Genomic DNA, 22,400 nt, shown 5'->3' with positions numbered 1-22,400 from the left:
AATACCATAAATGACTTTTTTTGCCTATTTTCAAACTTTTTTGGTAAAAATTCATTTTTTGAAATTTTTGCACCATAAATGCATGTGCGCCTATTTTAACATAGTTTTAATTTATTAGTGAATCTCAGCGGTCATAATCTGTAAAACAGAAATTTTGGGCATTGAAAACTTCAAAAGAATTGTTATTTTTAAAAATTTGCCAACTCTAAGTATTAATTATCATTAGAAAGCTTCCCCCCCCCCATTTCCAGCCCCATTTAGATGCAACTAAGTGATCTGAGAGATTGATGCATTAATTTTGCTTTCACCGGATGGTGTCAGACATGAATGATTTTGTTTCAAATGAACGCAGCCCATGTTAGAAAAGCAGAAGAAAGTTAGAAATTTGTTTCCCCACAGACTTCATTTATTTCTCACTCAAGAATTGAACTGCGTTGTGTATAGTGGGCCGATGATTGTCCCAAGAGGTTTTGAATTGACATTATGGCTCATAGAGGACATATTAGGAGCAGACAGGGCTCTGGGCCCCCCCCCCCATGTTGTTTTTTTTTGCACCGTAAATGCATTGCAAACAACCATAGCTACTTATTAAACATGCATATTTAGTATTCGATGAAATTGACAAGAGTTCCCCCTCATGGGTGTGTTACAGATGAGGTCACCCAGGGCCCCATGCTTGAAGGAGTCCTGTATATGGGGGTAATATAAAAAATATTTTTTCTTTTTAAAAAAATAGAACAAGAAAGCCATGTTTCAACTATAAAAATTATAATGATTATTTAAAATGATACAACAAATAAACGAGAATCATCTGCAACTTGAGAGCCACACAGATCATTATCCCTACTGACTCTGCTTCTGGTAATGGCAGCCCTGGAAGGCCTAATCCTGAGTGTCTAGTAACATTTTATTTTGGACTTGAAATCAATTTAATTTGGATAATAATGCAGTTATTATACACTGTAATTAAAACAATAGACGGATTAAGAGCAATAGATTTTTCAGCTAGTTTTTGGACCCTTAATACCTTAGGTTTTAGTTATTTGTAGTTTTTTCCCCTTCCAAAAATTATAACCGCCTTCTTTTAGTGCCTATTTTAAGGCATTTCTAGTGCCTTTCTGCCTGTCTATTTCGACCATTTTTAGTGCCTAAACCTCCAGGCTCTACTGATCACCAATTTTTATGTGCCCTGCATCAAGTATATGTATGGACCTTTTTGCCTGCCTATTTCGACCATTTCTGGTGCCTAAACCTCCGGGCTCTACTGATCACCAATTTTTATGTGCCCTGTATCAATTATATATATGGACTAGGAAGTTTGGATATAAGAATATTTGAAGTTTGTGACGATACATGTGGTGGGTACTTCAGTGTTAAACGATAAATCTTGAATAACAAAATATCTTGTACATTTTCAAGTTTCTGTAAAGGGGAATGTTGAGCCATACATATACACATACATACAGTGAAAATTCTATATAATGATACCCTCATTGGAAATAATTGCATATAACGATATTACACTTTGGTCCCGTTACATTTTTCAGTGTAAATTTACTCTATCTCTATAATTCCTTTATAATGATATATTTTTCCAGTCTCTTGAGTATTGTTATATAGGCATTTCAAGGCACATTAACAAACATGACAAATTTTGATGTCTTAGATCCATAACAGATTGTTTCTTTTACAAAGAAATTTATATCATTCACATGAAAATTCAACACAGGAATCAAGTACCTCTTCAATAAGACAATCGGAATGAAACATGTGCTGGCAAGGAAAAACATAGAACGACCTCCTAACAATAGGATAGGAACAAATGTCACACTTTTGCTCAGCTTTCACAAGATTGTACCTGCAATTATAAAAATGAGAAAAATAAATGCATAAGAAACATAGTAGGGAAGTTTAAAAAAAAATTATTGATGCTTCATGTATACAGGTTGAAAACTTGTCAGTTTAAGCTGAAATAACTTGTGAACCGTTGATTATAGAAACATTTTCAATTACAAAAAGGTTCAAATAACGCGCCTATTTTAGATATGTCATTTATTTTACTGCGGATCGTATATGTTGCTACCAAAGAATGAAGTTGGCCACTTTGCAAACTGGCCAGTCTAGTTGACCCGGACAATGTCTGAAATTTGGACTTTCGGCAGTTCCTATATATTGATCCCTATAATTCTGAGACAATGCCCCATTGGCTATTTTTTTTGTTGCTATAATTATGACCATTTATAATTAGCCATAGTTAACCATAATTATTATGGTTAGCTATGAAAACCCTAACCATCAAAGGAATCTGAATATCACTATCTTAGTGATCTATATAAAGGGATAGACTTATAGGGCCACCCAAAGACTAGTGAAAGCCTGAAATTTGGACATTGGCCGGTTCAACTGGGCCGGCCAGTTCGCAGTGGCCAACTTTGGGCTTTAGCAGTAACATACATACAAGAAAAGAAAAGGAAAAATACATGCCTGCTCCTAAACACCTGTATCTCAGTTCTTATATCTTGTGCACTCTGAGTGGCTTCAGCCATTTCTTCCTTCAGGCTGTCAATGTGCTCATTGTACTTTTTCAAAGAAGAGCATATTGCATCCTACCAAACAAACATTTTTTCAGAAACAAGCAAATTTCAAAGTAAATTTATACTTATAAATAAAAATACATAAATTTATTTAAAAAAATTAATTTTTAAAAAAAAATTTCAAATCAAAAATTTTACATCCATTCCTAAAAACGAACTAAATTATCGATGCAATTTTTTTAATAGTTCATCTGCGGAGCCAGGTATATCTTACTACTGTACTGTATGTGTGTTCTGAAATTCAAGTATCTAGAAAGATTACTATTTTCACTTCAAAAAGTGTCAAGATTTCACGGGAAAATAATAAAAATCACACTTTTGCATTATTGCATCTATCTCATAAATATGAAAATTATGTGTGTGTGAATCACTATTCATAAAAAATATCATATGCTGTATTATATCATAACAATCATAAATAAAAACTAAATTGTAAACAGTACACTTATGAAATACAAAAAAAAAGCTTTATGCAAAATATGATAACAGCAAAAGTAAATGAATTAGACAAGGAAATAATAGGTCTTATCTAATGAAATTCACTGGAATATTTCAAAAAAAAATTCCAATAGCCTGTTCACCTCACACACAAAATATGATTCAAAATTATCACAATTCCAGAAGCACTGATAGGTAAAAAAATATTTCTATTTTTTCACATTCTTTTTTTTATGTTCTCATTAACTCACTTTGAAATGGTCTATGGTAACAAAGTCTGGGAAGAAAGGCAAGATGTCTTCAATTTTGATCAGATCACACTGTTTCAAGAACTCCATTGCTTCCTTAATGTCATTCTTTTTCTTGACAACATGCTCAGCTATGTCAGAAAATTAAAAATACATCAGAAAACACTGCGATTCCAAAGAAAAAAGTCAAATGGATGAAAATTTTGAAGATTAATAGCCATTATACATTGGAAAAATGAAAGAATTAGAAATAAATAGATAAAAAATTATTTATTACCAATCTTAAGCCACAGTTTCTTTTTAAGTTCTTCGTCATCATCAGGCAAATTTGCATTCTGTTTTGCAAGATCTGTATCCACCTATAGTTTAATGGTAGTAATTTCATTTTTAACTTAAAAAGAATAAATAAAAAAAGACTGAAGAGCCATAGAAGAGAATTTCGATTAAAATTATGAAGCATTGTTGGGAAAAATCCATATAAGCTTATTCATATTTATAAATTGTAGTTTTTACAATGGAAATAAAGTTTACACATTTGGGTGTGAAAAATCTTGTAGAATATAAGAAACATCCGCATATTTTTTATTTTTCAAATCTAACGGAAAAGGCGTGAAAAAATCAAATGATGGTAACAGACATTTCTCAAGACTTTCAAAAAGCAACTTCCAGAGAAATGAACATTAAAATCTCTCACAAATAAATATCATTTTTGTGAAAAAAATTTCATTAAATGAAAAAACACATCACAATTATAATTCAGATAAAATTCTATTTTAAGGAATATTAAATATTTTTTTTCACCTTCAATGCTAAGTCAACGGCTTCTTCATAATGACCCATTGTAGTATACATATGAACACAAGCTTCATCTAAGCCAAGTTCTGAACATAGTCGTAAAGCGAATTTCTGATCATAAGGCACTGATTCTGGTTCCTACAAAAACAGATAAGGCAAACAAAATTCAAACTGTGTGTTTGGAAAGAAATCTCACAAAAACACACTTTTTGATTAAATTCCCATATTTTCCAAAATATAAATGTAAAATATAACGAACATGTAAATCACCTGTACATGGGCTTCTAAATATGATTTGAGTTTCTGATGATCGTAATGTGCATACAGAGAAAGCAAATAGTTGTGCACAGCAGGATCCTTACACTGCAGTTCTTCAACACAGTATTTCAAATATTCTATCGCGTAATTTACCTGGAAGTGAAGAATTCTTGTGAGAATAAGAAAAAACTTATTTGAAATCAATTATAAATATACAGGGTGATTCAAAAATAATAGTTGGATTTCAAAATAATACATTTCAAAAAGTACTATGGATAGCAAGATGGATAATACCTTGAAAGCAGCAGTGACATTTCAAGGTTTTTTTCCACTGCTTATAAGTGTTCTATGAGTCCTCCTTTCATTTACAAGCACACATATGCATGGTAGTCCAATTCATCCTGGTACCACATGTCAGTAGCCTATTAATGTTTGTAAAAGCAGTGGTAATTCAGTTCTTGAGCCCATTCAAAGTGGCTGATTGTGGAGGAATGTACACAATGCCTTTAATGAAATCCCAAAGGAAAAAGTCACAAACAGTAAAAGATCGAGACCTTTAAAGGCTCGTCTGATGGGACAGTGACTGTGTTTCATATTTTCTTCGCTACACTTGTAGTACTGAAACAAACAACGAAGATGTTGCATGTTCCAAAACACAAAACATTTTTGGAATATTGATGCGTGGGAATAAAAATTTCACCTTTGCTTCTTCATACCTGCTTACTATTAAGCAGTTATATGTTTCACGTTATATATTTTTTTAATCTGATGAATAATTTTGAATCATTCCGAATTTAAATCGTGTCAGTTTTCTATTCATATCTTGTTTCAAACAAATAGATAAGAGCTATAATTTACATTTCAGATTGCAACATGGTTGTAAAAACGAAAAATTATAATTCAAACAAGTTTTTTCTTTTTTTAGTATTATCACTGTGATCAAATTGATCCTGTATCAAATTTCTTTTAAATGCAAAATCACAAATATTCAGGTTAGAATATTGTAAATAATATAAAAGATGAAATTCACATTCATTTACTTCATTGCAGAAAAACATATAAGAATACATTCTAAAAATTTGGAAACAATTTTTTTATTCTTAAAAAAACTATAATTTTAACATAATATACATTAAAAAAATTATAGCTATAGCAAACAATAAATATACACCACACAAGTCCGATAGCATCTATCAACTAAATAGGAAACAATTTACCACTTACTTCACTAGCTTCTTTTCTATACTCATAATGTACGAGAGCAGGAATGAGCTTTGCTGGATCGAGCCTATAACCTTGGCTTATCCAGGCAGTAATTGTTTTCTGAGGAATGGCTTGGATGAGAGTAGGAGAAAACTTGTAGAATAGATCTACACGACTCTGAAATTATAAAACATAAATCTCATTGACATTTATGTCATTGGGGCCATTAAAGTAGTGTATAAGCAGAATTTTGGCTATTTTGACCTTTCCCTTGTCAGCAAAATTAAACAAGCTGGAGCCAAAGCCTCCTAGTTGGGCACTGATGAATCTAGGAGATTCCATGACCCCAAGAGGAATATGCAGGGGCATAGGGAGCCCTTGCCCTTCCTCAAACATGAAAAATTAAAATATTTTTGCAAAAAAAATTAAATATTGAAAAAAAAATCCTTTATATATTGTTATGTCTATGTATTCGTATATTCACTTTTTTATGTGTAACATACTATGTCTTCAAACTACTAAATTATATTTAGCCATTCTATCACAATTCAATTCCTTGGGTCAGATCTGGTTACCATAGTTTAAATCAATTTCTGTTAATTTAAAATGCGTTTTGAAAGATAGTAATTTAAAACTTCTCTCTGAAGATTTATCCTGCTCTCCCCCTAACCCTTCATCCACCAGTGTGCCTCCCCAAAGGAAAACTTAAAACAATACTGCCCCCTCTCCTTGAAATTTGCTGTCTCCTCAAGATTGCCACCCACAACATGTAACCTTCATTACCTCACCAACCCTGATCTTGCTATAATCCATCTCTGTAAAACTTGACAACATCATGGGGGGCTCTTCGACCAAGTGATGTTGCTGGACTCCTCTAATTGATTGCAAGTACCAGAGAAGGACATGGCTTTTCCTATTTACATACATACTTTTGGAAATCATACATCATTTCCCAGTTTTGTATTTTCATACCCAGTTGCTTATGTAATCATCATTTGAACCCCTCCCCAGCCTTTTCATCAAAAGTCAGTGAATGCAAAACTTCCTTTCCATATTAGTGCATATGTTATACAGTCGAACCCTGTTATAGTGAACTGTCTGCAGACCCAATAAAAAGCTCACTATAACCCAAGGTTCACCAAATTTGTTGGAACACTGAAGTTAGTTAAATAAGTGTTCAGTTGGGACAACTGAAAAAGTTTACTATAACCGAGAGTTCACTATATCCCAGGTTCACTATAGCGAGGTTCAACTGTACTAGAATGGTCCCATTTCTTTCAAACAAGTTTCACTTGATGAGTGGTGGAATCGTATTCAGGAGTGTTAATATCTATGAGCAGCAGGTGAAACCAAGGGAATATGATGACTCATCATGAATGATAGGATGGCCCTGTTCCCTGAAGCATTAACTAAAAGACCTGGCTAACCAGGTTGGAACTAGGACAAAGCGGGGGAACTGCCCTGGGTAGCAACCTTTGGGGGCAGAAAATTTTAGGAAAGAACAAAAATACTGTTATAAAATCATCAAATTTTGTAGTGGCAAGCAAAATCATGTCTGCCCTGCACCACAAAAATCCTAGTTACAACTCTGGGTGGATGTGTTGCGGCTTATCTCAGGAAATTTGTTCTGGATGACCAAAAAACACAGAACTTTTGGTTCAATTAATTCAGTTAAAATCGGATTTAATTTCAATTTTTGGGAAAAATTTCAAACATAAAACAATAGAAGAAATATATGAATTAAAAAATATGTATGATTCACAGATTTTGACACTTGCCTGTTTTGTAAGTCGCTCTAAGGCAAAATTGAAATCTTTCTGTTCTATATAATACTGAATTACTTTTTGTTCATCTGGAAATCAAAATAATTTGTTAGAAACATTAAAGTCATAGGAAACAAGAATTAAATAAGTCATTATTTGAACAAAATATTAGCAATGTCAAGTAAAGCTTATTTAGAGCATTTGCACTGAAATTATTTCGATCTCAAGCAATGTGGCTTTTTGAGATAATAGCATGCAGATAAATAGATAAATTACAAAGAGACATTGAGTAAATTTTTCGAGAGAATTGTGAGCTTGATGGATTTTAAAGAGCTTTTTCTTTGCTGGAATAAAGAACAGTTGACTCTACTAAAGCAAAGGTCCACACAGAAAATTATATCTCAATATTCATTATATGAATTTATAATTAGATCTTTGTTCAATCTCTTGAAACAGTACCATCATGGATGGAGATAAGGGAAGGAGCATTAATGATGGAGCTGACTGACTTATTTATACATATATATATGAATTGACATCATCATGCCCCCCTCTAGCGTTCATGTCTATCTCCACCTATGAGTGCAGTGATAACTAAGGGTAAATCTGCATTACCAAATCTATCTATATCCACCCACTTCCATTAATCATGTCATGGCAACAAACATAAATTAGAATATTTCACCCACAACTTTAGTTAATTTTGACCTGATTGTTTGCAAAATGACAATGTGAATTTTTTACTATAACCACCCAAACAAGAGGTTTAACACCCAGTTTCAGAATTCCTCATTGTTATTGTGTTTATGGTTGATCAATCTAATAATTACGGTTTCTCTTTTTGATGTACATAAAATTTCTAAAATATTTTTATCATAACTTTGGTATATTGCTTTCAACATATTGTTCCCATCTTTGGTTAACATTCTTCACGATCATCATATATTGTGTTTTTAAACCGACATTTCCCAAGCATTAAGAAGAAGTAAACATCGTGAATATATCGCAAATATACGTAATTATGTTTAATTGTCAAAAATCATAAACCAAATAAAAATTCATACCTTTCATTTCTTTAGCAAAATATATCAGGTTTTCCTCATCCCCATGACTGCTCATCAATTTGTAAACAGCTCCTTGATTGTTCGATACTGATATCTTTAAAAAGATAGATTATTTCATACAATCAAAGAGGAATGCAAAATTCAAAAGAACATCAGTCATATAAACATTAGTGAATAGGTAAAATGGAAAAGGGAAGAAATATAAATAAAATTTTAACAAAATCATAAGTAAAAACTTTTCTTTTGTGTCTGTCAGAGATGGCAATTTCAGAAGGCCAATATACACTGATAAGAAGTAATGTACAATTCATACTTAAAACTTTAAAAAGAACATATAACTTGCTCAACTAAAGTAAAAAAAAATTCAATGTACTTCAATGTCAAATATACCTTGACTCTATCTTTACTAAATATTGAACGGAATTCATTCTGAAGTGTTTTGTAAGAATCTAAATGTTGCCTCCCAGAATTTCGCATAACTCCCAATTCATTCAAGTACAATTCTATTAGCCAGAGTACAGTCATGGTGATTTGTGTTTTGTCATTTTTATCCAGCATATCCAGCTTCTCCAGAAGCAAAACTTTTATCGCAGATACTTGTTCAGCCTGCAAAAACTTCAAGGCTATTGCTTCAAAAGATCCATGAACTCTAGCATAAACTTTGGCACTCTCTTCATATCTGCAAAAGAACCAAAACAAATTGAATGTATGTGTTATTTCACCATCGATCACTTCCTCCCCCAGAGGCATACACAAAACCAATCTTTGAAGAGAACACAAGGAATCTCTTCTTGAAAACATTTGATTACTAACCACCAAAGAAGCAAGTTCCTCTTAGTCTGTTGTCTCACTCAAAAGCAAAACAATTAAAAAAACACAATACCTCACAAATAAACTAACAATGAATCAATTAACTAACAATCACCAGCCACAAGCGAGAAGAGAATAACTGCTAATCATCAAATTTTATTTTCAAATAAAATTGTAATGTATCCATATAAATTTGGGTAAGAAATGTTTTTCCCCCTATGAGTTAGTTCACACAGAATCACAAAACCAAAGCATATGCACAAAGGTTTCTATCTTAAAACCGCTTATATAACTAAATGTTCAAACTAATAAAATACCTTTTTAGTTTGTGGGTCAGTATAAGTGTTGCTATCTGATGTTGCAATATGAAGATAAGGACTAGAATGCTTTGGCAACTGAAAGTTTTAATAATGAAGAGGAACTTGCAATATGAAAGTCATTTTTTAGAAAATTGACTTGCACTTATTAGCTGCTGAGCCCTCCATTTAGTGGGTCGATAATTTATAACTTTTTTAATGTAATGACACAGAATCAAGTATTATCATTAAAGCATCTTACATCTTTTATTGCTACTAAATAATACATACATGAACCTTTTAAACCTTCCTTTAGGGGATTTCTAACTAAATATCTTCAATCGCTGTATATTTTTGGTATAATGTAGGCCTCGACAAACTCTGCAGAATTGGATATATTCCATCCACCATCATGCTCTTCATTACTTTACTAAATTAATAAAAAGCATTTTTATACATTTTGTTGTATTGTGGTTAGGTTATAAAGTGGTGGTGGTGGTGGGGGGGGGGACTACGTCCTTACCTGCGTTTGCCATCTCATGTACTTGAGAAATGAAAACTGTTTTTTCCCTGAAATCAACTCTTGGAATAAATAACTTTCTCTGTTTCCTTATTAACAATGTGTTAGCAAAAAAATTATACACAAGGTCTCCTCTTAGAGCATGTGCTACTGTACTATTAAAAGCCCAATAACCATCTGTTGATATGAACAATAGACTAACATTAACATTTGAATTTAAAAATCACGATCAACTTACTTCTCCTGCTCAAACAACACATCAGCTTGTTTGGAATATACCTGGTTCAACTTTTCTTCATCTCTCTGATAACAGTTGAAATCAAAATATAATAATATATATTTTTAATGTTTCAAAACAATTAAATTAACCATCTAAATTACATTACATTTCCAATTATAGTCCACCAGAATAAATAAATACTAAAGATTCATTTTTTGCATTTTTAAAACAAATCTACCGATTTAAAAATTGATATTTTTAATATTTATGACTTGCATTGATATATCAGGAAAGAAAAACTAAAAAGTAATAACTCACTTTGCAATACAGCACTGCTTTTTGAAAGTTTCCTTCCTTTAGATAATATTCCCACACATGCCTATAAGTTATTACACAAAAATTATTCTTATTCACCTAACATGCATGAACAAATGGTTAAAAATATGGTCATTTCATTCTCGCATACTGAAAACTTACAGGTAAATAAGAGAAATTCTTCTTAATATTGTGTTAATACAGCTGTATGAATTTTTTGAGTAACATTACATATATAAACATTAATATATATACTAAACATTTTATATTATATATATATTATGAATTCTTAAAAAATAATCAATACTTAAAACTAAACTCTTGAACAACTAACTACTTATGAAGTAAAATGAAGTTGTAGAGAAATCATGAGAACTCCAGTTACAGTTGCAATATCAAATGCTACGAACTTAATTTGATCATTTTTGTCGCACCACAAGGGCTAATCAGGCCCCCCCCCCCCAGGACCTACAATTTATTTCCGATTCAGAATGGCAGGCTTGTTTTTTTTATACTCATTGAGAGGTTGGTGCGTTAACCCTAGATGGGGGACTCCCTGCAGTAGCAATTTTTTCTGTGGTCATGTCGCCATTTTTTTTATTGTACCCCTGTGTCAGGAAAATTTTCTGACAAGGACGAACCGGTATCAAACTCGTGAGACCTCGAAACATCCTTCGGTATTTTAGGTTAGTATCTTATCAACCTGGGCTACCGCGTCCTGCTACGTAGTTATCCTGATAGCTTTTTCAAGCCAAAGAACCAGGGGGTGTACTACCTCCTCGTCCTAAATAAAAATGCAAAAACTGTAGTTATTACCGAATCAGCAGACACATGCTCTATTGTAATAATTACCATGTGAAAGTTATGCAAGTTTTACAAAATAATTATTACATAATTTATATAATGATAAAATTACAGTTTTAAATTCAGTTTTCCGATTTTAAATTGAATTTTTCTTTGGTTGAAGAGACTAAAATTCAGAAAGTTTCGGGAATGGATCTAAATATTAGGAAGTGCAGAATATCTGTAATGCGTTATACATGAAGGTTTCTAAATATCTGTACATAAATTGTTCTCAAATTTATCAATTACCATATAAATGGTGAAAATAAACTCTTATTCAAACTAAGAAATCTGTACCTATCTTCTCGAATAACACTGTAACGATATATCACTTGATCGGAGTACACCCATATCGTTCTCTTCACTGGATCTCTTACAATTCCTTTTAAAGAACCATAAAGCTAAAAAAAAACATTTAAACATAAATAATAAAAACAAGTTTATATATTGAATGAGCTTTAATACGAAAATAAACAACTACACATTACTGATAAAAATATGTGTAGCTGATTTCATTTATTTGCAAGATTTATTGCCTTTATTATAAATAGAAAAATATAGAAGTAAAAAATAAATTAGAAAACAAAATGAATACTAAAAGAAAATTTTAGGGTTCATTCATAATGGAAAGTTAGGAATAAAACTTAATAGAATGTAGTTTTTGAATTATAACAAACAATACTTGGTACATGAAAATTGTTTGTTCGGGTTTGAAGACTGTCATCCGTTTGAGTTCGTTCTCAATGTTTCCCCAACGCTAGTGGATGGCATCATCAGGAGAATTGATAAAACTGGATCAAAAGTCAAGTTTCCCGGAGTCTCTGGTTGTATTTACATACATGAGTGGCTTGACATACACTATTGTTTTGTGATTAGTCAGTTGATCCTATGGCTGGCACCGAATTGAAAACAGTTCTTATGCTGGGAGAACCTGATTGGCCGAGAGCTGTGGAGTTATCTGATTGGCTGTTGTCGTCATTCTGTTGCTGGATCTTGAAGGGGAAGGTTCTCGTTCTTATGAGAGCTGGTGTCCAGGATCTGCTCAATCTCAAAGTTTCTTCTCTTCTATTATAGCTGTTTTTGTGCTTGTATATTTCAATAGCCTCTGTAGATTCATGGGAAGAAGTGGTCAACATTAGCTATTACCTGTGTTTTGCTGAATTGTACTGTGGTTGTCATTAAGCGCATACTCTGCCACCACCAACTTTTCTGTTTGGCCCATTGTGCAGCATCATTCGTGCTCTTTTATTCTTGTGGCCACAGATCTTTTTGTGATTCCAATATATACCTGGCCTCAGGTACATGGTATTTGGTAGATCCCAGTGCTGATAGAGGGTCACGGTGGTCTTTCGCTGATTGCATCATTTCACATATTTTTCTGGTTGGTTTGAAAATGGTCTTTATATGATGTTTTTTCATGACCTTGCTGATTCTTGCCATCACTCCGGGAATAAAAGGCAGCACAGCTTTTCCAATTGATTGTGACTTCCTTGATAGGGCATAAGGTTTTTTCCGGTCATCTTTTGTGTACCCATTAGAGCAGAAAACTGATTTTAAGTGCTCAATCTCTTTACTTAGATCTTTTTCTTCACAGTCTTCTTGTCCTCTCGATCAAGGTTTTCAGTACGCCTCGTTTTTGGTGAGGATGATGATTGGTGAGCTTATGGACATATCTGTTGGTGTGGGTGGGCTTGCAATAGATGCTGTGGCCTAAACGTTGACCCTGACTGCTGACTAGAACGTCCAAAAACGAGAGCTGTACTTTCTCTATTTCCATAGTGAACTTGATGTTTTCATGAATTTATGAAGACTGTGCGATCTAAGAAAAAGATCTAAGTAAAGAGATTGAGCACTTAGAATCAGTTTTCCGCTCTAATGGGTACAACAAAGACGACATCGGCAAAGCCTTACGCCCTATCAAGGAATCACCAGCGAAAAATGAGGAGTCACAATCAATTGGAAAAGCTGTGCTGCCTTTTATTCCCGGAGTGATGGCAAGAATCAGTAAGGTCATGAAAAAACATCATATAAAGATCATTTTCAAACCAACCAGAAAAATATGTGAAATGCTGCAATCAGCTGAAGACCACCGTGACCCTCTATCAGCACCGGAATCTACCAAATACCATGTACCTGTGGCCAGGTATATATTGAAACCACAAAAAGATCTGTGGCCAGGTAGATATTGAAACCACAAAAAGATCTGTGGCCAGGTATATATATTGGAACCACAAAAAGATCTGTGGCCACGAGAATCAAAGAGCACGAACGATGCTGCAGAATTGTCCAAACAGAAAAGTTGGTGGTGGTGGACCATGCGCTTAACGACAACCACAGTACAATTCAGCAAAACACAGGTAATAGCTAATGTTGACCACTTCTTCCCATGAATCTACAGAGGGGCTATTGAAATATACAAGCATAAAAACAGCTATAATAGAAGAGAAGAAACTTTGAAATTGAGAAGATCCTAGACACCAGCTGTCATAAGAACGAGAACCTTCCCCTTCAAGATCCAGCAACAGAATGACCACAATAGCCAATCATATAACTCCACATCTCTCAGCCATTCAGGTTCTCCCAGCATAAGAACTGTTTTCAATTCGCTGCCAGCCATAGGATCAACTGACCAATCACAAAACAATAGTGTATGTCAAACCACTCGTGTACATAAATACGGTACAACCTGAGACTCAGGAAAACTTAATATAGGCCACCCCCTTAGTGGTCCGCGGATAAGACCAGTAGAATGTCCATCAAAAATAGTGACATGGAACTGGCAAACAAATCTTAATTCAGCTCAGCTCAGCTCAGGAAAACTTGACTTTTGATCCAGTTTTATCAATTCCCCTGATGATGCCAACCACTAGCGTTGGGGAAACATTGAGAACTAACTCAAATGAAAACGATCTTCGAACCCGAACAAACAATTTCCATCAAATGATGGCCACATAAACTTTATTAATAATTGCTTCGGATTTTTTAATTATAACAAACAATAATTGGTTCAGATTTTGTAAGTCTATCCATTGTAAATGGATGAAAACTGTATGTTCGTTATTTTACATAAGTATATTTATTTAATTTTAATGTATGAATGCATGGATGTCCTTGCCCATCTTGCACATATTTTTATATTCTTTGTAAAACTTATATATAAAAATTTTATATATAATTGCAAGAAAAAATTAACCTCAGCAAAAATGTCTTCATGAACCAACTGTCGCTGCAATATGCTGAATATTTTCACCCTAAATAAAATAAGATGAAAACAAACTATAAATATGGAACAGAAATACTGTAACCTTATAAAATTATTCCAGTAGATTCAACAGGAAAATATATATATTTAAAACCCAGACGTAATAGAAAAGATCATAAGGATTTCAATCTATTTAAAGCATCAAGTCTATTTGTCCTACTTTTTCCCCATTCAAAGGTCCTTTGAAAAAGAAAAACACTCTTTGTTTAAAAAAATTAATGGTCATGTATACATTTTCCTGTTGCTAGAACTAAATGGTTCCTGAAATATATCACTCAGAAGCAGGGCTGCATTTAGGCATAAGGAAGTGATTTCTTGCAAGGCAATTTTTGTGAAAAATATGTTTCTTAAAGTTTCTTGTCCAGGAATGTAAAATATTTGATTGCACATCGGTATAAGATACCCTAAATATTGGCTTTTTCAAAGCAACCTGTAGCTTATTTGTAATTGCAAAGTTTCATTGTCATCATTTCCATTGATAGCAGAATTTTAGACTAAGCAATAATCTTGTGACTAAAGAAAAAATATTGATTAGGAAACCAAACTTCTGGTAACAGAATTCTGGATAAATGAGGATTCAATAAACAGAGGTTGTACTGCACTGACACTAGAAAGTACCACCTAAACATTTAACCTATAAACTTTTATATAAAACCCATTTTCCCTAATTTTAATGTTCATACATAAAGGTAATATGCTGGAAACTATCAAATTTTAAATTTTTTTACCAGAAAATTAATTTAGAGTTGGTGCTGTAATGTTGAAACAGTCAAGTTTTTAAAATGTGCCAGACTTTTGAAGAATGAGATTATCATTATAGAATATGAAGTAACTTTTTAGAATGTGTCTCATTTGTTAAGCTGAACAGCTTAAGAAAAAAAGATGCCTATATAAAACTGGAATTTGAAAACACACACATACAAACAAAGACCAGCATGCTAACCCATCAAATATTAATGCAAAAAAGGTAACAAATAAAATTGCATAAGGTACAGATGATTTTATGTAAATCGTTTTTTTTTTTTTTTTGCAATAGCTATTGTAATTCATAATTGCCATTTGGGTAATTTTGATGGAAAAATATAACAGACTGCTGCATAGTTAATGATTTGTATTTAATAGTGTGTATGTAAGAATACAAAATAGAATGTTCTAATATGTTTAAAAATATGTAATTTAATACATTTCCAAAAAGAATTTTTAGATATTTTTCATTACCTGTCATGAAATAAGACCAACAAATGAAATTCTGTTAAAACTATTGACAAAGGATTTTTTTCTTTGTATCTGAAATGTGGAATTAAGAGAAATACTGACAGGAGGGGGGGGGGGGTAAGTACTAATTAATAGCACACATAAATTTCAAGGATGAATGTGGATAGATGTACACAGCAACAAGATCACAGCGTTATAATCAATGCAGTACATAGTACAAAGATACTCAGGCAATAAAATATGTTAGGGACATACACATATGTATACTTTCTGGCATTCACTAATTCATTAGAAGTTCCTCAAAAGAATGTTTATTAGGCCAGGATTATACTACAAAAGTTCTAGAAATTTCTTTTACAAAACTTGAAAAATACAACCAATAAGCGTATTAGAATTAGAAATGGATTACCTTTTGGGTTTGATAATACGATTATAATTTATTAATAAGCGTACTGCTTATATTCGAGCAAATATAACCAATATGCTTATTGGTTGTTCTTTATTTCAAGTTTTGCAAACGATCTTTTATCAAACTTTCACCGTAATCCCAGCCTTAGATTCATATGTAGTGTGGTAATAGAAGTAGTATTATAATCATGGCATTATGTAACATAAAATAGCAAAAAATTAAAATTAAAAAGCCATAACATTCTAAACACATGATAGCATAGAATATCAAGGAAAATAAATTAGCTAACTAAATCGAAAAGCAATTTAATCATGTAAAGGATACGATAGCAGCTCTTTAGTGCCATTAACACATTCTAACAATGTTTTAGGATCATTATGGTTTAGCTCCCCTATGAGCAGTCCAGGTTCTTTACAAGGATAAAAAAGAAGAAATTTTCACATGCGTTAGGGAAAAAAATAGACTGGCAGTGGAAAATATAAGTTGTTTCAGTAAAATTTTTTGCACACCAAATATAATCAGATATACACTACCAACCAATAAATGTTCAGACACTTATATAGGCCTGTATCAGCAGTAGGCAGTTTTAATCTGGGATGTTTTCTGCTGGCACTGTCCTCGAACTGTTTGTGGTTTGACCATAAATCACACTGGCACTGTAAGTGTTATAAGGAAAAATTTGAACTGCTGAACGTGGACACCAATCTCCATTGCAAATTCTCACCTATCCACTTGATTATGTTGAAACTGGGACTTCTGTGTGAGCCACAAAAATCATTTCACAACCAAATCTTTGTAACAGCCACACTTCTGTGATATGATACATTGAGATCCTGGTAAAGACAATCAGGCAATGATGCTGCCTAGATATAGCAATAAATGTAATTGCCTGGAATGATGTACTTATTCCTTGTAATGGTGGTCGTAGTAACCAAGAACAGTGTTCTGAGGCAGTACCAGTAGAAAACACGTACAACCAGAATTCATCTACAACCAATATACATAGGTGTCTGGGCAATGATCGATACATACTTCATAAAATATAAAAGATATTGTTTATTATTCACCAGCTTTTCGTCATTAAACATTTATTCATGACATGTATAAAAAAAATGAAAGATCAACGAGGATATGCATCAATGAGTTTGAGAAACAATAATTGTTCCTCATTTTAACGTTTAAATTTTATTAAATTTCATAATCATACACTTTTAAGATAATTACACAGTAAAAACATTTTAAATTCATGGTTAGGAAACACAAATACCAGTCATCCATGCTAGCTTCTGGGGCCTTAGTTCTGCTGTATCTTCAGTAGGTTTTGGGTAATATAACTGCAATTTACTGTATGGCATACTTCCAGGAAGTTGGAGATAGCCTTCTAAAATTGCAAATATCACTTGTTTAAAAACAAAAGCAATGGAATTCATGCAATCATGAAACAAAAATCAAAGACAAATGTTTTTTGAGCTGTTTATTTACAACTTATTTTAAATTTTAGTATGTTTGGTATAGGCTCACTAAGGATTAAAAAACAAATCTACCAAATACACTATACCTTTCTCTCTCTAGCTTGGAAGAGTAGATTTACTTTGCCCAAGAATATTAAGAATATTATTTTTACCTTATTCGTTGGTGACTTCTTAATAAAATCTAGCTTTCGCGTGCAAAACATTTGAAAAATTTGTTTTCTTTTATTTCACAAAGTAAGCATTTGTTAGATAATGTTTGCTAGAAGATAAACATCAACGCTAAATACTTGACTAAAATATTTAAATGAGTTGTTTTAACAATGCAGTTCAATGCACCACATTTTTCTGTAATAAAGTTACAGGTAATACAGCTTTTGTACATTTTTAGCTCTGAAAGATAATTCAAAGCCATTGCATGTTGCCTGTCCAATAACATTTTTTTCCTGGCATTGTAACTTTAAGGGATTCTGGTGAGAATGCCTTATTTCTTTAAGATTCCTGAATACTTGTTTTCAGAGTTAGATAGCAAAACCAAGAAATTTTTAACAAGGTAATTCAGTGTACCCAATCATATAAAAAATAAAAGACTATTGGTGCATTAATTCCTTTAATATGTAGAAATTATAAAATTATTGACTTACCTGGGACTTCTTTGTATCCACTGAAAATATTCACTAAAACTGGTGGTTCAGTACTAGCAGCATAGCCAATAAACAGTATTATTCGACTGCAAAGGTAAAACATAAAAATTAGCACCATCCACTTATGCTATACTGATATAGATGCACATACAAACAAAAAGTATGAGACAATTCATTGGATGGAAGATGATTGCATTCTATCATTTTTTCTTTAAATTTAACTAACAGTTATTTAATCACCACACTAATCATTGCAATAAATTTACTTAACACTCAAAGCAAGAAAGATGGTTTTTTTCTCAGTTTTCTCTTCTAGTTAACACCAGTTTTGGCAAAAAAACCAGGGTATGAAAAAGTAAAAAAAATCTGATTTTTTTTTTTTTCATTTTAATTAACAGACTTCTTCAGAAAGAATTAAAATAAATCTTGTTAATCATTAAGAATGCATATTTTCATATCACTTAACTGCTTTTTCTCCTAATTGCCCAAATTTAATTCAGCATTAATGAATAAACTATAAGCAAAAAATACGAACACAAAAAATCTGTGTTTATGTAACGTGAAAAGTCATTGAGCTCAAATTAACTCAGTGGATCAACTTTTTTTATAGCGAAAAGTGCTTTTATTCATGAATTCCCTCCCCCCCCCTTATTAAAGTAAATGAGTGGTGGCAACTCAGTATCTCATATGGTGAAGGTACCTCAATTCACTGGATGTACAGCCAAAGGGTCATACAGCATCAACAAAATAAAATAAATTCTAGAGACAAGATTGCTTCTTGCACATTCGTGGATGTGTTTCCAACATGCATGATGTTGCTTAATAGTTAACACATTTTTATTCTTTCACAGATTCGATGAGTTTTGGTAAAAAAAAGTGAACTCAAAATTTTAATACAAAAAGTAAAGTCAAAAGCCCAATGATATTTATGTTGGTACAACAGATGTCATTGATGCATTATAGCATGTCAAATACCCGAAATTTCAGAAAAGGATGCATAAAAATTTGGTTCACGCGTCCTCCGGGATGCATTCATTCCTAGTTCCAAGATGAAAAAAACTTCCCCAACTTTTTTTCCCTTTTCTTTTCAATCTATCACGATCGTGCGACCTTGAAAAAGTGGTTTTACTACTTCGTAAACTGTATTGTATTTATATACGAGGGTTGTTGAAAATATTTAGTTGTTTCCCCTTAATTAGGGGCCATGTACAGAATTTTCAAAGAGAATTTCTGAGTTCCTATTCCCCTGCGGATTTTATCCCTTCCTGTTACATATTGGAAATTACGGTATTCCCGCAGCTATCTGCCGGCATTCAAAGACACCGTTCTATAAGGTGTAAATTTGCCTTGTTCTTACAAGATTGGGAATATGTATTTTTTTGAAAAATCATAAAGAATTTGGAACACTTGTTCAAAGTGTAAAACATTTTTCGAGATTGTTCAGAAAAAACCAAGTGAATCTGTAAAAACTCAACCTTGAATATACAGTTTTGTCATCTATCTGCTATGCGGTAGTGTCACTGCATCTCATCACAAAAATCACTGATGTGCATGCAGAATCAGCTTTTGAAGGGGGCAGAAGGATTTCTCCCACAGAAATTGTGGGTCACTAACGCTCAAAAAGAATTTTAAATTAACATAGTATGGCACTATTTTCTCCAATACTTTAATATTTTATAAAAATATTTTAAATTTTACATTTTCTTAGGGCGGAGGGGGGAGGCAAGCATTCATACCCCAGATTTTGCCTTTGGTGAACCCGCAATTGCGCGGTGGGAATTGGCTAAAAATATGATTTTCTAAGGTTTTCTAGTTTTGAGAGTTGGCTATTCCTTTGAAAAAAAACTCTGATTGCCACAACAATCACACAAACCTACAACACAGATATGCATATATTAAATTTCAAATCCATGCATTACCAATATGGAGGATAGATGCAGGGCTGCAACTAGGGTGGGGAAGAGAGCAGGCAGGTCTAGTGTGTGTCCCCCCCGGACTCTGGACTAGAGAAGGAGCCGAATTCACCCTTTATAACTGCTTCTTCTACATTACACAAGGTGCAAAATGTGTGCTCGCCCCGTTTTGAGAAAGTATCAAGTTGTGGCTCTAGATAGATGGCACCACCTACTGAACACAAAACACGCTAAATTCTTAGCACATACAAGTACACTTTACTTTCACCAACACAAATCTGACATAGCTCCAATATTCAGGTGTGAAAATATGTGGCAGTTAAATTGCGACAGATCAGAGTGGTGAACCATCAGGGAGAGAAAAATAAAATCATTCTACCAGGACATCGCTTCACAAGGATTTATATGAAATCTTTGCTCCTGTGAATAGGTAAGATAAGTTTCTGAGAGAGTGTGTACTGAGAGAAGAGAAGAGATAGAGAATCTCATTTGCTTTAAATTTAATCCACAGGCGGAGATAGACTTGAAAGTATGGTGGGGGGCACAGCCATTATTGCTGGGGGGAGGGGGCAATGCCTTCCCTCTGTATCTCCGCCCATGATTTAATCAGAAGATATTATTGAAAGAGCTACGATTTTTTAAAGAAATGAAAAGTCAATCAGAAGGGAATTTATAGATTGATTTATTAGTAAATATATAAATGTGTGCCTCTAACTTTTAATTACAGTGGATCCTGCTTATAATGTTTTTCAAAAACTTTCATAAAAAACATTGTAAGCAGGAAAACACTTCAAATGGGAAATCTGAATAAGAATTACTTAGAGTTGGGACCATGAAAATCAGTTGTACTAAGTGAAAAAACTTTCTAAATGGGAATGTTATAAGCAGGATCTCAACTGTATATTTGGTTTAGATTTATTACATGTGCTACATTCCATATGTTAAATTCTCAGTGTTAATGGGCTTCTTTGCAAGCTTTTCCTACTAAAGTAGACAATGAAGAGTAAATGAACATTTGGATAGAACATGTTTTATAAATGAATTGTTTATTTGATTCACAGAGATACCTCCTCCTTCTACCTAGAACATGGCCCACTGCTCTGTCTCAAGGAAGAGATATGAACAGGTGATAAAAGACCAGGGGCATGCTGGAAAAAAATTCATAGAGATACCAGTGAATTATGGGGGGTGATATATTTTTATTCAAGATAATTTTTTTCGAGAGGGACCCACTTTCACTCAAAAGGGACCAAGAGTTTTTGAATATCCTGGGTCCCGGAACCCCCGTAAATTACAGCGGCATCTCTGGGTACAACATCTATTATTATTTTGGATCAGCAAGTAGGGCATAGAATTCAAGGCTTTACATAAAAAATTATTCCTCTGTTTTTAATCAGGGGAATCCTAGTGCCACATTGTAATGCATTAAAAATACTTAGTGCAGTTTAGCTAGTTCAACTTCCTATTTTTTCTTCAATTTTTTCCATGCACAAAATCTAGAAATAGAGCAGCTTTCTTTCTGCACTGTATCTAGGGATTAAGTTTAAGGCAATATTTACCCCAAAAAGATCTTCTATACTTCCTTCAATCACAAACTTTACCACATATCAGCAACATGCATATTATGCTAGGTTGCTTTTACTTCAATATCATTGAAGTTATGGGTAGAAAAAACAAAATTAAATTTTTTTTATTTAAATCAATGATTTTTTTTAAAAAACAAGTGATTCAAATCGTGATTTTAATAATGATTTAAATTGGCATACTCTGCAAAAAAACAATAAAAAATTCCTAAAAAATAGCATATCAAAGTTACAAAAATTATGTGCTTTTTTTGGTGGTATTTCTCTTTGTTTTTCTTCCTCTTTGTACTGCAATATTGAAGGGAACATAAAGCCATGGGGTCAACTTCAAATTTTTCTTAAGTTATCAAAATTGTCTATTTCTGAATGAAAAGAATTAATTTAATTAAAAATTACAATATTTTAGATGTCTCAAAACAAACCTGTCTTTTGTTGTGGTCACCTCTTTTTTTGTAGAAGGATTTTGCAGTCCTGTGAATGTTCACAAAGGAGGATTTTTTTTTTTATTCCAAAAAAGGTTTTTGGGAAGTCTGAGTTT

The 22,400-nt window shown here is 32.9% G+C and overlaps 1 protein-coding gene across 3 annotated transcripts in view; it reads right to left on the bottom strand.

Annotated features, from left to right (window-relative positions):
- Positions 1-22,400, bottom strand: part of dor (vacuolar protein sorting-associated protein 18 dor) — a 40,003-nt gene that overhangs the window by 5,896 nt on the left and 11,707 nt on the right. For all 3 annotated transcript variants that reach the window (XM_089236336.1, XM_089236337.1, XM_089236338.1), the window contains 18 exons: positions 18,367-18,452; positions 17,521-17,634; positions 16,578-16,662; positions 15,848-15,916; positions 14,561-14,618; positions 11,665-11,768; positions 10,528-10,588; positions 10,228-10,292; positions 8,754-9,042; positions 8,364-8,457; positions 7,315-7,388; positions 5,558-5,713; positions 4,346-4,486; positions 4,082-4,213; positions 3,558-3,639; positions 3,284-3,411; positions 2,485-2,606; positions 1,741-1,858 (listed from right to left, as the gene is read on the bottom strand). In XM_089236336.1, the coding sequence (XP_089092462.1) occupies positions 1,741-1,858; positions 2,485-2,606; positions 3,284-3,411; positions 3,558-3,639; positions 4,082-4,213; positions 4,346-4,486; positions 5,558-5,713; positions 7,315-7,388; positions 8,364-8,457; positions 8,754-9,042; positions 10,228-10,292; positions 10,528-10,588; positions 11,665-11,768; positions 14,561-14,618; positions 15,848-15,916; positions 16,578-16,662; positions 17,521-17,634; positions 18,367-18,452 (1,978 nt within the window). The remainder of the gene's footprint in view (positions 1-1,740; positions 1,859-2,484; positions 2,607-3,283; positions 3,412-3,557; positions 3,640-4,081; positions 4,214-4,345; positions 4,487-5,557; positions 5,714-7,314; positions 7,389-8,363; positions 8,458-8,753; positions 9,043-10,227; positions 10,293-10,527; positions 10,589-11,664; positions 11,769-14,560; positions 14,619-15,847; positions 15,917-16,577; positions 16,663-17,520; positions 17,635-18,366; positions 18,453-22,400) is intronic.

Source organism: Pholcus phalangioides, unplaced genomic scaffold (assembly GCF_987345545.1).
Source record: "Pholcus phalangioides strain wild (caught in Gottingen) unplaced genomic scaffold, Ppha-v1.0 ptg000009l_1, whole genome shotgun sequence".
NCBI lineage: Eukaryota > Metazoa > Arthropoda > Arachnida > Araneae > Pholcidae > Pholcus > Pholcus phalangioides.
The sequence above is the reverse complement of the archived record's forward strand: the minus strand, read 5'-3'. Positions and strand labels throughout refer to the sequence as shown.